Here is a 12,592-nt window from a genome sequence, read left to right as displayed (position 1 = left end):
CCTGTGTGGCGCATCATCGCACGATGTTTCCGCATCCGCCCTCCCCCCTATCTCAGGCGAAACAAAGGCGCCTTCGCTAAACTGGTCGTGGCATGCACGCTCTTCGCGATTTGGAAGCGTCGCTCCCTCGCGGAAGCGCGCCGCTCGCCAGTGAGGGCGGCATTTCCGGTAGTAGCGAACATTCGCTTGATGGTGTGGGCATTCCTGTCCGAAGCGCTAGAAGCTGGCGGGGAGGAAAAGTTTTTGCGCCGCTGGCACACCAAGTTTTTCTTTTTGAGAAACGGAAAGCTCGTTTCCCCGATCATCCCCTACTGACACCCCCCCCCCTCCCACCTTTTTTTTTTTAGTTCCGGACCGCCGTCCGAGGCCCCCCTCCCCACCACCTCCCACCCTTTTCTTCAAATGAGCGATACATAGGGTATCACGCAGGAGCCTAACTGCTCCCTCGATAAACGAACAAGCTTTATCCTGTTTTGAGCAGATGCGCACACGACCGCGCTGCAATGTGCTTGCCCTGCGCAGCGCCGCTGCGCGGCGCAGAGCGCTCACTGCGTAGCATTGTATAAATTTAATAAATGTTGCATGTATTTATTTTATGTAGGCCGGGTGCATAGTGTACACACTTGCATGTTAATTTGCGAGTCGGGCGTGGGAGAGCCTGTTAAAATGACTGCATATGTATTGTTTTCCCGTTCAGGCGCGCCTATTCACATACGTGTTGTTCCTGTAACGCGGCGCTCCAATGATCGCGCCAAACTATTGTGACCAGCCGAAGTGCCGGCTGAGTATTATGTATAAGTCAGTGACCTGAGTATACATGTTTGGAGTTAAATAAACTTCTCCTTGTTGTAGGAGACGGGTGGTTCCGAACGCCGCATGCAGGCATTCCAGGAGGCTCGGAGGGTCAAGGATGAGAAGTACGCTCCTTTACAGCGTCATCTCCTCCAGCGGTTCCAGCGCGTCTCCGTCGACGCCATCGTCGTTGGCTGCCTCGGCTCGTGGGATCCGGCCAACGATCGTGTCTGCCGCAGATTTTGCTCCAAGAGCTGCCTGCGGATCATGAAAAAACTTTGCGTTTCAGACACGATCGCCGCCTCTACGAACATTTACCGCAGCCACATAGGTGTGTTGTAAATGGTTCTTTTCATTCGACAAGCGATACCGCGTATTTTATTGTTATACACTTTTATTCATACTAAAACTACTAACACTTTTTTAGCCTTTTTGCTACCTGTTTTTATTTATACACCTTTTATTGCCGTTTCTTGTTATGTTCTGTAACCATTTATGTTGTTTGTGTACTAAGTATCAATAAAAATTCTGTTCTTATCAGCCTAATGGCTGAGACACTTTGATCCGCTGGCCCTCGGTCGAGAAGCGTTCTTTCCCGGGGACCCGGCCACCCAGGGAAGGCGGCGTTCCTGGCTGCGCCTGCCCTTGCGGAGGGGCACCTGCTGCTGCTGCTGACTGGTGGCGCTACCCGTTCCTCGACGTTTGGAGTGGCGGACCTGCTGACCTTGGAGGCCTTGGACGTCCTGGCTGCCCCTGCCAACTCCGGATGCTGGACGGCGGTCGGTGAGAGTCAACCGCTCATTTCTTTGCCTGGCTCTTCGCCTGCCGCCTGCTGCATGCCCGGCCCGGTCGTCACCACCTGCTGACAACGTCATCGGGGTACGGTCACCGTCGTGACCGCATCGCCGTTGTCGCCCGCCGCCAGGCCCACATGGTCCTGCCTGGCCCCACTGCTGCCGTCCGGTCCTGCTGCCCACCGGTCCCGCCAACATGAATCCTGCCCGCCCGAGTTCCTCAAGGGGTCATCGTGCCAGGCGGCGCCACGCTTCTGCTCCTTCCTGCTCCCCGGCACCACCGCCTTCTCAGCGACCTCGGCGCGGGACTCCGGACTCCCACGCGGCGGGCCCTTCATCGCCAGCGTCAACTGCGTCGTCCTCGTTGGAATCGGCTGGTTCCGAAGCACCGGCGTCTCCACAACCTACGGTCCCGGTGCAACCACGCCAGCCAATGCTGGACGGCGACGTTCTGTGGGTCTACCTCCCGGCCCCGGCGGAGCCGCAGTGTCCGGTCGGCGACTGCAGCATAAGTACAGCGGGGTCATTTGGACGTGTCGCGTGCAGTCGGTGCGCCACCACGTAGAATGCGATCACGGCGTTCGTGTGAACGATCTAATCTACGTGTGCTCGGTGTGCGACTCGCCGCTCACGTCCCAGCCCTCGTACCACTGTTGTTTGGCCACGGCCACGCTCGTGCCTTCGACAGAGACGCCTCGCCGTCGCTGTGGCGTCTGCGATGCCACTTTTACGACAAAGCGCGGCCTGGCAAACCACCTTTTGACGCAACGTTGACTGGGCTGGGCCATCTGGCGCCGCTCGCGAGCGCGCGCCTGCCCGGCGTCTGCGCCACGTCAGCACTTCATCGCCCGACACTTCCTCGTCCTTCTCGGATTCTTCCTCGCCGCGAGAGGCACCCCAGGCTTCGCGACGCCTCATAGGCCTATCGCCTTTGACGCCGCACATTCGGTGCTGCCCTCGTAGTCTCCGGCCGCCAGGTCGGGGGCCTCTTCGCCCGCGTCGATCGGCGAACTGTCTGCCTTCCAGTACATTTCTTCCAGCGGTTCGCCGAGGTCTGTGGGCTCGGCCTCTGTCTCCGGTTTGCAGGTACCATCTCCTGCCGCATGCCCGGTCCCCTCCGAGCAGCCCTTGCGCGACGCCGGAGGCATGTCCACACCGACGCCACACATCGGGGTCCTGACACCTGCCGGCGTTCCCGTGGACTCGCCCGTTCCCGGGTCACCACGGTCGCCAGATCTTGCGTCGCTAAGACCCTCGTCGTCCGCCAGCCAAGCCCTGGTCCTGTACGACTTCGGGCCTTCGTCGTCGTCGAATGGCGCGTCTGCCGCTTCGCGCGGCTCGTCAGCGGCTTCAACCATTGGCGATGCCGCGTATCTTCTGCACGACGACGACGACAACATGCTCTCCTACGACGTCGCGCTGTCTTCGCCGCCGCTCGATGCCGGGTCCTCCCCGGTCGTTCTTCCCCGTCGCCACCCGCGTCCGTGGACGAGGCCGCGGCGGATCCCGACGAAGTACAGGAGCAGCCCGAGTCCGACAACGCGATCCTCCGGATGCCGCCGGACCACACGCGCCTCCTCGAGGACCAGGCATGCCTGCTCCACTCCTTGTTGCGGGACCCGCCCTCTGACGAGTCGTGCGCCCAATGCGAGGAAGCCTGGACGCGGGCCATCACCTTGGCTGTCGAGGCGGTGCGTCTTCCGCCAGTGCGTCCTGGTCGCCAACGCCACCAGCCCGACCCATCGAACGCGATCGACATCCAGCGGCTGTACCGCCGCAACCGTCGACACGCAGTACGACTCACCCTGGAGAAACCGCCACAGACGTGTGCCATCCTGCTGCAGGACTTACAGGATCACTGGGGGCAAACGTGTTCGGCCCCCCAAGCCGACTCTACCCTGCTTCTTGGACGCGATCCGGCTCCGGCGGGCGTCGACACGTCGAACTTCTCGACAGATGAGGTGTACGGGCGCCTGCGCAAGTCAGAGAGCACGGCTTCCGGGGCAGACCGTCTAACCTATCACCACTGGCGAATGGTCGACCTGGAGGCGCGGTTTTTTACAGCGTTGTTCAACGCCTGCCTCCACCACTGCCGAACGCCGGTCTCCTGGAGGACGACGGGGACCGTCCTCATCTTCAAGAGGGGGGATCCGCAAGTCCCGTCGAACTCTGGCCCATAGCCCTCGGCTGCACGGCATTGAAGCTTTATGCCAATTGACTTGCAGGCCGGCTCCAGGCCTGGATGATCGAACAAGCCATGTTGTCGAAGTGCCAGAAGGGCTTCCTTCCGCACGATGGCGTGTTCGAACTTAACTATATCCTACAGCGGAGGCTCGACATCGCCCGGTCGGGAGGTATCGACCTGTGTGCGGCGCTGATGGACTTTAACAACGCGTTTGGCTCAGTCCTGCACCAGGCTTTGCTCGACGCCCTGCGTGGGGCTTGCGCCGGCTCCAAGAGTGCGGAGGTAATCGGCGACTGGTACACGGATAACAGCACCTGTATCTTGGCGGCCGAGGGAACCACCGATCCTATCCCGATCCTGGCCGGGCTACGTTAGGGTTGCCCATTGAGTGGAATCCTCTTGAACTCTGTGATCGACCCGGTCATACGCACAGTGCATGGTGGTGGTTCTGACCCCAAGATCCTTGCCTACACGGACGAACCGACTCCCCCGGCCTCGACTCCGCGCAGACTCCCGCAGCGCATCGATCGAATCGAGACACTCGCAGCGTCCTTGGGCCTGGCCTTGAAGCCGTCCAAGTGCGTGTCTTTCCACATGGTTGGATCGACACCTGTGGGGATGCGCCCGACAGAGTTCAGAGTCTCTGGCGTCCCCATCTTGGTACTGCCCGACTTCGAGCCGCAGCGGTACCTTGTACATCCCATAGACTTTCGGATCCCCTCTGGCTCCGGTTCTGTCGTCGAATCCGCCATTGCCCAAGCCCGGGCGATCATGTCGTCGATGTTGGCGCCGTGGCAGTGTCTGGATGCCCTCCGGACCTTTCTCTACCCGGTTTTCTACTTCCCGATGCGATGCGGAGTCCTGTCTACAACGGACTTGCGCCGATTGGACGATGCCATTCGGCCGCTGGTAAAGCGGACGCTTTACCTGCCCGCCAACGCACCGACGAACTACATCTACGGATCCTCCTCCGGTGGTTCAGTCGGGATCCCGGTTGCGGCGAAGCTTAGCGACCTCTGCCACATCGACTCTGGCTTCAAGCTTCTTACGTCCCCCGACACCGAGCTGCGGCAGATGGCCTTGGACGACGCTTACGCAATCGCCACTGCCCGCCTCGGCTGGGAGGTCACCCGCGCTGAGCTGGAGGCCTACGTCGGGGGGTCGCTTGGAGACGGGTTCCGGGTCCCGGCCACCCAACTGCGATCCGTATGGGGGAACGCCCGAAAAGCGTCCCGCTGCTACAACGTCACCGTGACCTTGGATCCTGGCGGTGTCCGGCTCACCTACGGCGGCGCTACGATCACCCCACAGCACCGGTGCCGCGTAATGCGCACGTTACGAGAGGTGCTGGCCACCGAACGGGACCGGGCCCTGCACGACCTCCCCAACCAGGGGAAGGTGCTGGCCTGCATGGCGGCTGATCGAGCCAGCTCTCACTTCATGTGGACAGGCGCCTTCACCTCCTTCGCAGACTGGCGGTTTGTGCACAGGGCCCGCCTTAATCTCCTACCCCTCAACGGCGCTCGCATGTGGGGCGCACCGGACAGGGACCAGCGGCACCGCGTCTGCGGCTACCTGAGGGAGACGCTGCCGCATGTGGTGTGCCACCACATGCCTCGCAGTGCGCTCTACCAGGCCCGCCGCAACGCCATCGTGGATCGCGTCCGGACCGCCGCCTCCCGCGAGTTCACGGCGGCCTTAAAGAACCAGGCCGTCAGAGACACGGGCCTGCGTCCGGATCTCGTCCTGGTACGTGGCGAAGAGGCAATCGTCATCGACGTCACGTGCCCCTTCGAGAATACGCCGCACGCCTTTGAGAACGCCCGCAACGCCAAACTGGCTCATTACGAGCCGGTGGCGGCGTTTCTCCCTCGCCGGTATCAACGGGTCACCGTCGTGGGTCATCGTGGGTGCCCTCGGCGGATGGGACTCAGCGAACGATCGTGTGCTCGGTCGCATTTGTTCGCGCCCCTACTTGCGCCTTTTCAAGAAGCTTTGCGTAAGTGAGGTAATCGCAGCATCTCGCTGAATATACCAAGAACACTTACGTCAAAGCCACTAACTGACTCGCGTCCATATAAGCTTTTGCATGAAGAACTAACACGGGTGTGCGTGCTTGCCCCTTTGTGAACAAATTCCTGTCCTGCTACGCGACGCTTTTCATTGTCACGCGCCGCGTTTTTCTCGGCCGCGTTGTGCCACGTCTCCGTCGTACCTCGTCGCGAGAATTCTCTTACGAAACCCATGTCTTTATACGGACTCATTCACCTACAGCCCCATGAAATATCAAAAAAAGCTATGTGTTCTTATCAGCCTAATATCTGATACGGATCCTATTTGGATCTAAAATATTGTTACGGGGAAAATTTATTCACAGAGAGCTGGTCTTGCTAACGGCTTAGAGAGCGCACAGTCAAGCAGGCCAACGGGAGAAGCTCGAGAGTTCAACCCACAACAACCACGTTGTCGTCTTCTTCATTTGAGTGCCAATTCAGCTGTGTCGGGCGGCAGTTCCATACACGTATCATCACCCCGGCACGTAAGGAACCGTCTCGGCTTGAGACGAGAAACGTGGACTACTTCCGTTCTGGGTGCAGCAGCTGATGAGTTTGTGGTAGCGGCAATCTCGTAGGTCACAGGTGTGACATGACGAATGACTCGGTAGGGCCCAGCGTATCGCGATAGTAGTTTCTCGCAGAGGCCAACGCGTCGAGTTGGGAGCCCCAGGAGAACAAGAGATCGCGCAGAAAAAACGGCATCTCTATGTCGACGGTCATAAAGGGACTTCTGTGCTGTCTGTGACGACGATAACCAAGCGCGAGCTACCGCGCGTGCCGTCAAGGCCCGGGTGATTGCATCCTGAGCGTACGAGGTGGAGGATGGGTGGTCTGATGAAAGCAGTGTGTCGAAGGGCAGTAAGGGATGACGTCCGTAGAGTAGATAAAAAGGGGAGTAGCCCGCTGTTTCATGACGCGACGAGTTATAGGCGAAGGTTACGAACGGAAGAGCTATGTCCCAATCAGTGTGGTCGGTAGATACGTACATGGAAAGCATGTCCGTCAATGTGTGGTTTAGTCGCTCCGTAAGGCCGTTAGTCTGAGGGTGGTAAGATGTGGTGAAGTTGTGACGGGTAGCACAAGATCGGAGTAGATCATCGACCACACGAGATAGAAAGTAGCGACCACGGTCTGTGAGCAGGTGAGTCGGAGCGCCGTGCTGGAGAATAATGTCGTACAGCAGGAAGTCGGCAACGTCGGTTGCGCAGCTGGTTGGTAGCGCTCGAGTGATTGCATACCGAGTGGCATAGTCTGTGGCCACTGCAATCCATTTATTTCCAGTTGTAGAAGTAGGAAAAGGGCCTAGCAAGTCCAACCCCACTCGATAAAATGGCTCGGCTGGGACTTCAATAGGTTGAATTAGACCGGCAGGGGGAGTCGTAGGCTTCTTTCGGCGCTGGCAGAGGTCACAAGATGTGACGTAACGGCGAACAGAGCGGTACAGACCCTTCCAGAATACTCGTCGTCGAATGCGGTCGTAAGTTCTGGAGACTCCTAGATGTCCAGAAGTTGGAGCGTCGTGGAATTGTCGCAGAACTTCCTTTCGCAGGTGATGCGGTACGACGAGTAAAAGTTCGGCGCCGTCGGGGTGTAAGTTGCGGCGGTACAAAACGTTGTCTTGAAGCAGGTATCTGCTAAGAGAAGGGTCAGCATGACGCGATTGAAGGCGGTCAATGATGCTGAGCAGCGATGGATCTTGGCGCTGTTCGTCAGCCACGTTCAGAAAGTCAGTGATGGCTAAAACGCAGGCATCGGATTCCAAATCAGTGGAGCTAGGTGGATCAACAGGGTGCCGGGATAAGCAATCAGCATCGCTGTGCAGCTTTCCAAATTTGTAAACAACCGAGAACGTGTACTCCTGTATTCTAAGTGCCCATCGGCCGAGTCTTCCTGTAGGGTCCTTAAGCGTCGACAGCCAGCCAAGCGCATGATGGTCCGTGATGACTGCGAACGGACGTCCGTATAAGTACGGACGGAATTTCGCAATAGCCCAAACGAGGGCTAAGCATTCCCGCTCAGTGATGGAAGAATTTTGTTCCGCTTGCGACAAAAGACGGCTAGCGTAGGCTATCACACGGTTGGTGCCATTCTGTATCTGAGCGAGTATAGCACCAATGCCATGGCCGCTTGCATCGGTGCGAAGCTCTGTTCGAGCCGCTGGATCAAAATGAGCCAACACAGGTGGTGATGTGAGGGCGGTAATTAGAGACGCGAAGGAATGTTCTTGGTCCCTTCCCCAAGAAAATGCCACATTCTTTTTGAGGAGATCCGTGAGGGGCCTAGCAATATCCGCGAAATTGAAGACAAAGCGGCGGAAGTATGAGCAGAGCCCAATAAAACTGCGAACGTTTTGTGTGGAACGCGGAACCGGGAATTCTCGGACTGCACGGACTTTGTCAGGGTCGGTGTGAACACCAGTGGCGTCAACAAGGTGGCCGAGTAGTCTAATCTGCCGACGTCCAAATGAGCATTTTGACGAATTGAGTTGAAAACCAGCGCAACGAAAAACGTCAAGAATTGCCGAGAGACGAGACAGGTGGCTTTCGAAGGAGGGCGAGAAAACTATTACATCATCCAGATAGCAGAGGCAGGTCGACCATTTGAAACCGCGAAGAAGAGAGTCCATCATACGTTCAAAAGTAGCCGGGGCATTGCACAAACCAAAAGGCATGACCTTGAATTGGTAAAGGCCGTCGGGTGTGATGAATGCCGTCTTCTCGCGGTCGCGGTCGTCGACCGAAATTTGCCAGTATCCGGATCGAAGGTCAAGGGACGAGAAATAGTTGGCGCCGTAGAGGCAGTCGAGCGCATCATCGATTCGAGGTAAAGGATAAACGTCCTTCTTGGTGATCCGATTCAGGTGGCGATAGTCGACGCAAAAACGCCAGGTGTTGTCCTTCTTTTTAACTAAGACCACAGAGGAGGCCCAAGGACTCGATGACGGCTCAATGACGTCTTTACTGAGCATTTTCTCGACCTCCGTCTATATTACTTGGCGCTCAGCACGTGACACGCGATAAGGGCGTTTGTGAAGTGGACTGGCGTCGCCGGTGTCGATGCGGTGGGTTACGGCACTTGTGCGGCCAGACAGGCCGCGCGGCCTGTCTGGCGCATAATAGCGCATACCTTTGGGGTCCGCCCCCCACCAGGTAACAAACGCAACAAGGGCGCGTTTGCACGGCTTGTGACCGCCTGTACTCTTTTCGTTGTGTGGCAGCGCCGCTCGCTCGCGGAAGCGCGGCGACAGCCAGATCGGGCGGCGCCACCCGCCATTACGCATATTAGAAGGCTGATGTGGGAGCTCCTAACTCAGGAACTCGAGGCCAGCGGAGAGATGTTCCTCTGCCGCTGGCACACGAAATTCTTCTTCCTGAGAGAAGGCAAGTTGGTCGCCCCAATTTTACATTACTAACCGCTCTCGGTTTTCGGGGACCCTGAAGGGCGGTACCTTGTGGCGGTATTCAACGTCTGCCTCAAATACCACCGCACACCCCGGAGCTGGAAGTCGACAAGGACGATCCTGATACACAAGAAGGGCGACCGTGAGGACCCCACAAACTGACGACCCATTGCCCTTGGTTGAACGATCGCCAAACTGTATGCCGGGTGTCTCATCACTCGGCTGCAGCGGTGGTTGGGCGACCATGCGATACTGTCCAGGTGTGAGGAGGGCTTCCTGCTGCACGATAGGGTGTTCGAACACAACTTCGTGCTGCAGGGACGCCTGGATGACGCCAGGACACGAGGATAGCAGCTGTTTGTGGGGTTCCTTGGTTATGCCAACGCTTTCGGTTTGGTCGCCCATCAGGCCCTCGTCGACGCTGTCCACGGCACCGGCGCGGGGGAGCCCTTCGCGGAGATCGTGGAGGAACTCTACCACGCCAAAACCATTTGTGTCGTGGCAGCTGACGGCACCATGGAGCCCATCACCATCGGAACGGGCCTACACCAAGGCTGTCCCCTGAGCAGCCTGCTGTTGAACCTCGTAGTGGACGCCATCATCAGAGCGGTGCAGGGAGGCGGTAGGCAACACAACATCCTTGCCTACGCCGATGATCTGACGCTGCTCGCCGGGGATCCCGCCCCCTTGGCGCCGCCTTAACGTGGTGACGGCCCTTTCGAACCCGCTCGGGCTGCGACTGAAGCCTGCCAAGTGCCGGACCCTCCACCTGTCCGGGCGCTACCCGGTGAGCACATGGCTCACCACTTTCACCGCGGGGAGCGTCCCGGTCCCGGCACTGGCGGACTTCGAGGGGCACCGGTTCCTGGGGCGTCCTGTGAGATTTCAGGTACTACCGAACCAGACAACGGTCGACGAGGCCATCCATCTCGGCAGACGGCTGCTCTCCTCCATGCTCACCCCATGGCAGAGACTGGATTCCATTAAAACCTTTTTGTATCCAGCCCTCAAATTCACCATGCGGGTGGCCTTTGCCAGCAAAGGAGAGTGGCATCGCCTGGACGAGGAGCTTCGCCCGCTGATTAAGAAGACTGTACGTGCCAGCCAGAGCGTCAAACGAGTATGTGTACGGGAGCGCACATGCCGGCACTGCAGGGATCTTTCTTGCGGCGGAGCTCAGCGACATCTGCCGAGTGGACGGGGCCCTCAAGCTCCTGTGGTCGACTGACCTGGATGTCCGGGAGCGAGCGAGGGAGGAGCTCTACCGGGTGGTGTCGAGGTGGCTGAGGTGACCGGCGGACACGGACGACATCGAGGCCTACCTCTCAGGCGAAACGGAGGGCGACGTCCGGCAGAGTGCGACCCAGCTGCAATCTGTCTAGACGGAGGCACGCAAAGCCTCCCGTCGCCTGTCCATCACCTGGGAGCTTCTGGACCGGGGCGCCCGCATCACCTGCGGAAAAGCCACGGTGTCAGCGCGGAACCGCAACAAGCTCATGAAGATCCTTCGGGCCATCCTCAACCAGGACTGGGACCATTCTCTCCAGGAGAAGCCATCCCAAGGCAAGGCGATGGCATGTGTAGCGGCGGACCCCGCCAGTTTCCACTTCATGAGGTCCGGCCGCTACACTTGCTTCAAGGAGTGGCGCTTCATCCACCGAGGCCGGCTAAATCTCCTCCCCCTGAACGGCACCAGAACGTAGGTGCCCGCAGCTCACAAAAGGTGCCTACGCTGCGGGTACGTGGAGAAACCTTGCCACAGGTTATCCCTTGAGACTGCCATTGTGTGCATTCAAGTCCCCAAGGACCACTGCGATGAGTGAAGAAAACGATGACAACGACGGAAGTGCGGGGCAAGGCGCGTGGGATTTTGAGCCAACTGTGCGCGTGAGGTCAGCCAATCAGCTGATGACCTGTGGTGGCCCATAGAGGTGGCGTGCCACGATTGGGCCACGTGTGACCATTACGTGGCGGTAAGCTTTGTGGCTGGGGATGAGCCGATACAGCGGCAGACGGGAGACAGCGGGCCGAAGCGTCGGACGCGGGCGATCCAGGTTCCGGCCAGGGAATGCGGCTGTCCATGCTACTGCCGTCCAACTACCAGCTGGAGTGACGTTGCCGGCACGAGTACTGCATCTCGGGGCGCGGCCTGGCCTGCTGTTCTCTTCCTTGCTGAGGACTGCGCGGATCTCGGCGAGGCATCTCCGTGGTCAGAGTTCGGCACAGCAACGTTTGTGGCCTGGCTAATGGTCATGGTTGCGCCGAGCATCGCGTCTCGGCGCAAGCTGTTCGCTGGACGGGCTGGCCATTTACACGCATGGAGCATCGCGTCTCCGATGCGGGTTGACTGCTCCGTAGTAGTACCCACGCCCCTACTCCGCCAAGCGTCATCGTCACCATAGCGTCACACATCGAGACGCACCCAGCTTCCGATTGCCTGTCGCCGCCTCCTGCCCTGCACCTCGGCGTTCGTCGGAGGCCGCCTCTAATTGTGAGGTTTTGGAACTCTGCGCCTTGAACTCGCGTTCATTTGTTTTATCGTTCAATCATACAGTTTTGTTACTTATTCGGCTTCAAGGTTTTTCTGGTTCTGTGTTCTATGTTTTTCTTTCGTGCTCTGTCATAAACGTGGTGTGTGTTGTTACAGTTTCATCTCAAAGTCCATTTCTCCTCGCACGACACGCAAAAGAAGCGTTGACGAACCTTGGCACCGATAAAGAATATTTTCATTACAACCACATAAGGTTCTAGTAGTCTATGTATCAGTGACTGGAATTTGTGTTTTTCGAGAAAGAACTGTGGGGGTATGTAAAGACAGCAGATGCTGACAAGTTTGTTCAAAAGAACTGCTCGAACAGCCCCTGCCTCAAGGGATGTTTGTAGCGGTAGATGTGTACATGCTATGCCCTAGTCAACTATAATGGCCACACCACCAGATGACGCTATAGCGTCATTGCAGTTCTTTCTGAATATTACATATTGACATAGAAAATTGGTGTTTCTGAAATTTAAGTGTGTCTCTTGAACACACAGCGCTTTTTGGCGAATGTTTGTGTAAGAGTTCCTGGATATCGTCGAGGTTTGTAAGCAGTCCTCTGACGTTCCATTGTATTATTTGTGTATCCAATATGAGTGTAACCGAGTGCTGTGTGTACTAAAGAAGTATTGCGTTAAGTCAAAAACCCTTGTCAGGCCCCGTAATGATTTTTTATTTTTTGGCGCGCTCCAAAGAGCCGCGCCAGTCCTTCGGCGCTGAAGACACCATTGAACTTGCTGTTGTGTCCATCACTTCGGACGAGGTGCTGGATGCCTGCTTGCGGTTCACGCGTGCAGGCACGGGGGTCTTATGGCTATCTGTAGACAC

The 12,592-nt window shown here is 57.8% G+C and overlaps 1 protein-coding gene across 1 annotated transcript; it reads left to right on the top strand.

The window, feature by feature from the left end:
* The first annotated feature begins 3,843 nt into the window (after positions 1-3,843).
* On the top strand, positions 3,844-9,930 carry LOC142765890 (uncharacterized). The gene is made up of 3 exons (XM_075867696.1): positions 3,844-4,141; positions 4,205-5,667; positions 9,637-9,930. Exons 1-3 carry the CDS (start codon positions 3,844-3,846, stop codon positions 9,928-9,930), a joined length of 2,055 nt encoding a protein of 684 aa, XP_075723811.1.
* The last annotated feature ends 2,662 nt before the right edge of the window (positions 9,931-12,592 follow it).

This window comes from Rhipicephalus microplus, chromosome 6 (assembly GCF_043290135.1).
Source record: "Rhipicephalus microplus isolate Deutch F79 chromosome 6, USDA_Rmic, whole genome shotgun sequence".
NCBI lineage: Eukaryota > Metazoa > Arthropoda > Arachnida > Ixodida > Ixodidae > Rhipicephalus > Rhipicephalus microplus.
This window is presented reverse-complemented; position numbering and strand designations above follow the sequence as displayed.

Excerpts from the sequence above, each read along its gene's own strand:
- LOC142765890 (XM_075867696.1), top strand. The coding sequence starts at position 3,844 with ATGTTGTCGAAGTGCCAGAAGGGCTTCCTTCCGCACGATGGCGTGTTC. Across the intron at positions 4,142-4,204 it reads CCCGATCCTGGCCGGGCTAC|TGCATGGTGGTGGTTCTGAC; the intron begins GTTAGGGTTGCC and ends TCATACGCACAG. Across the intron at positions 5,668-9,636 it reads GGTATCAACGGGTCACCGTC|GCCCTCGTCGACGCTGTCCA; the intron begins GTGGGTCATCGT and ends GTCGCCCATCAG.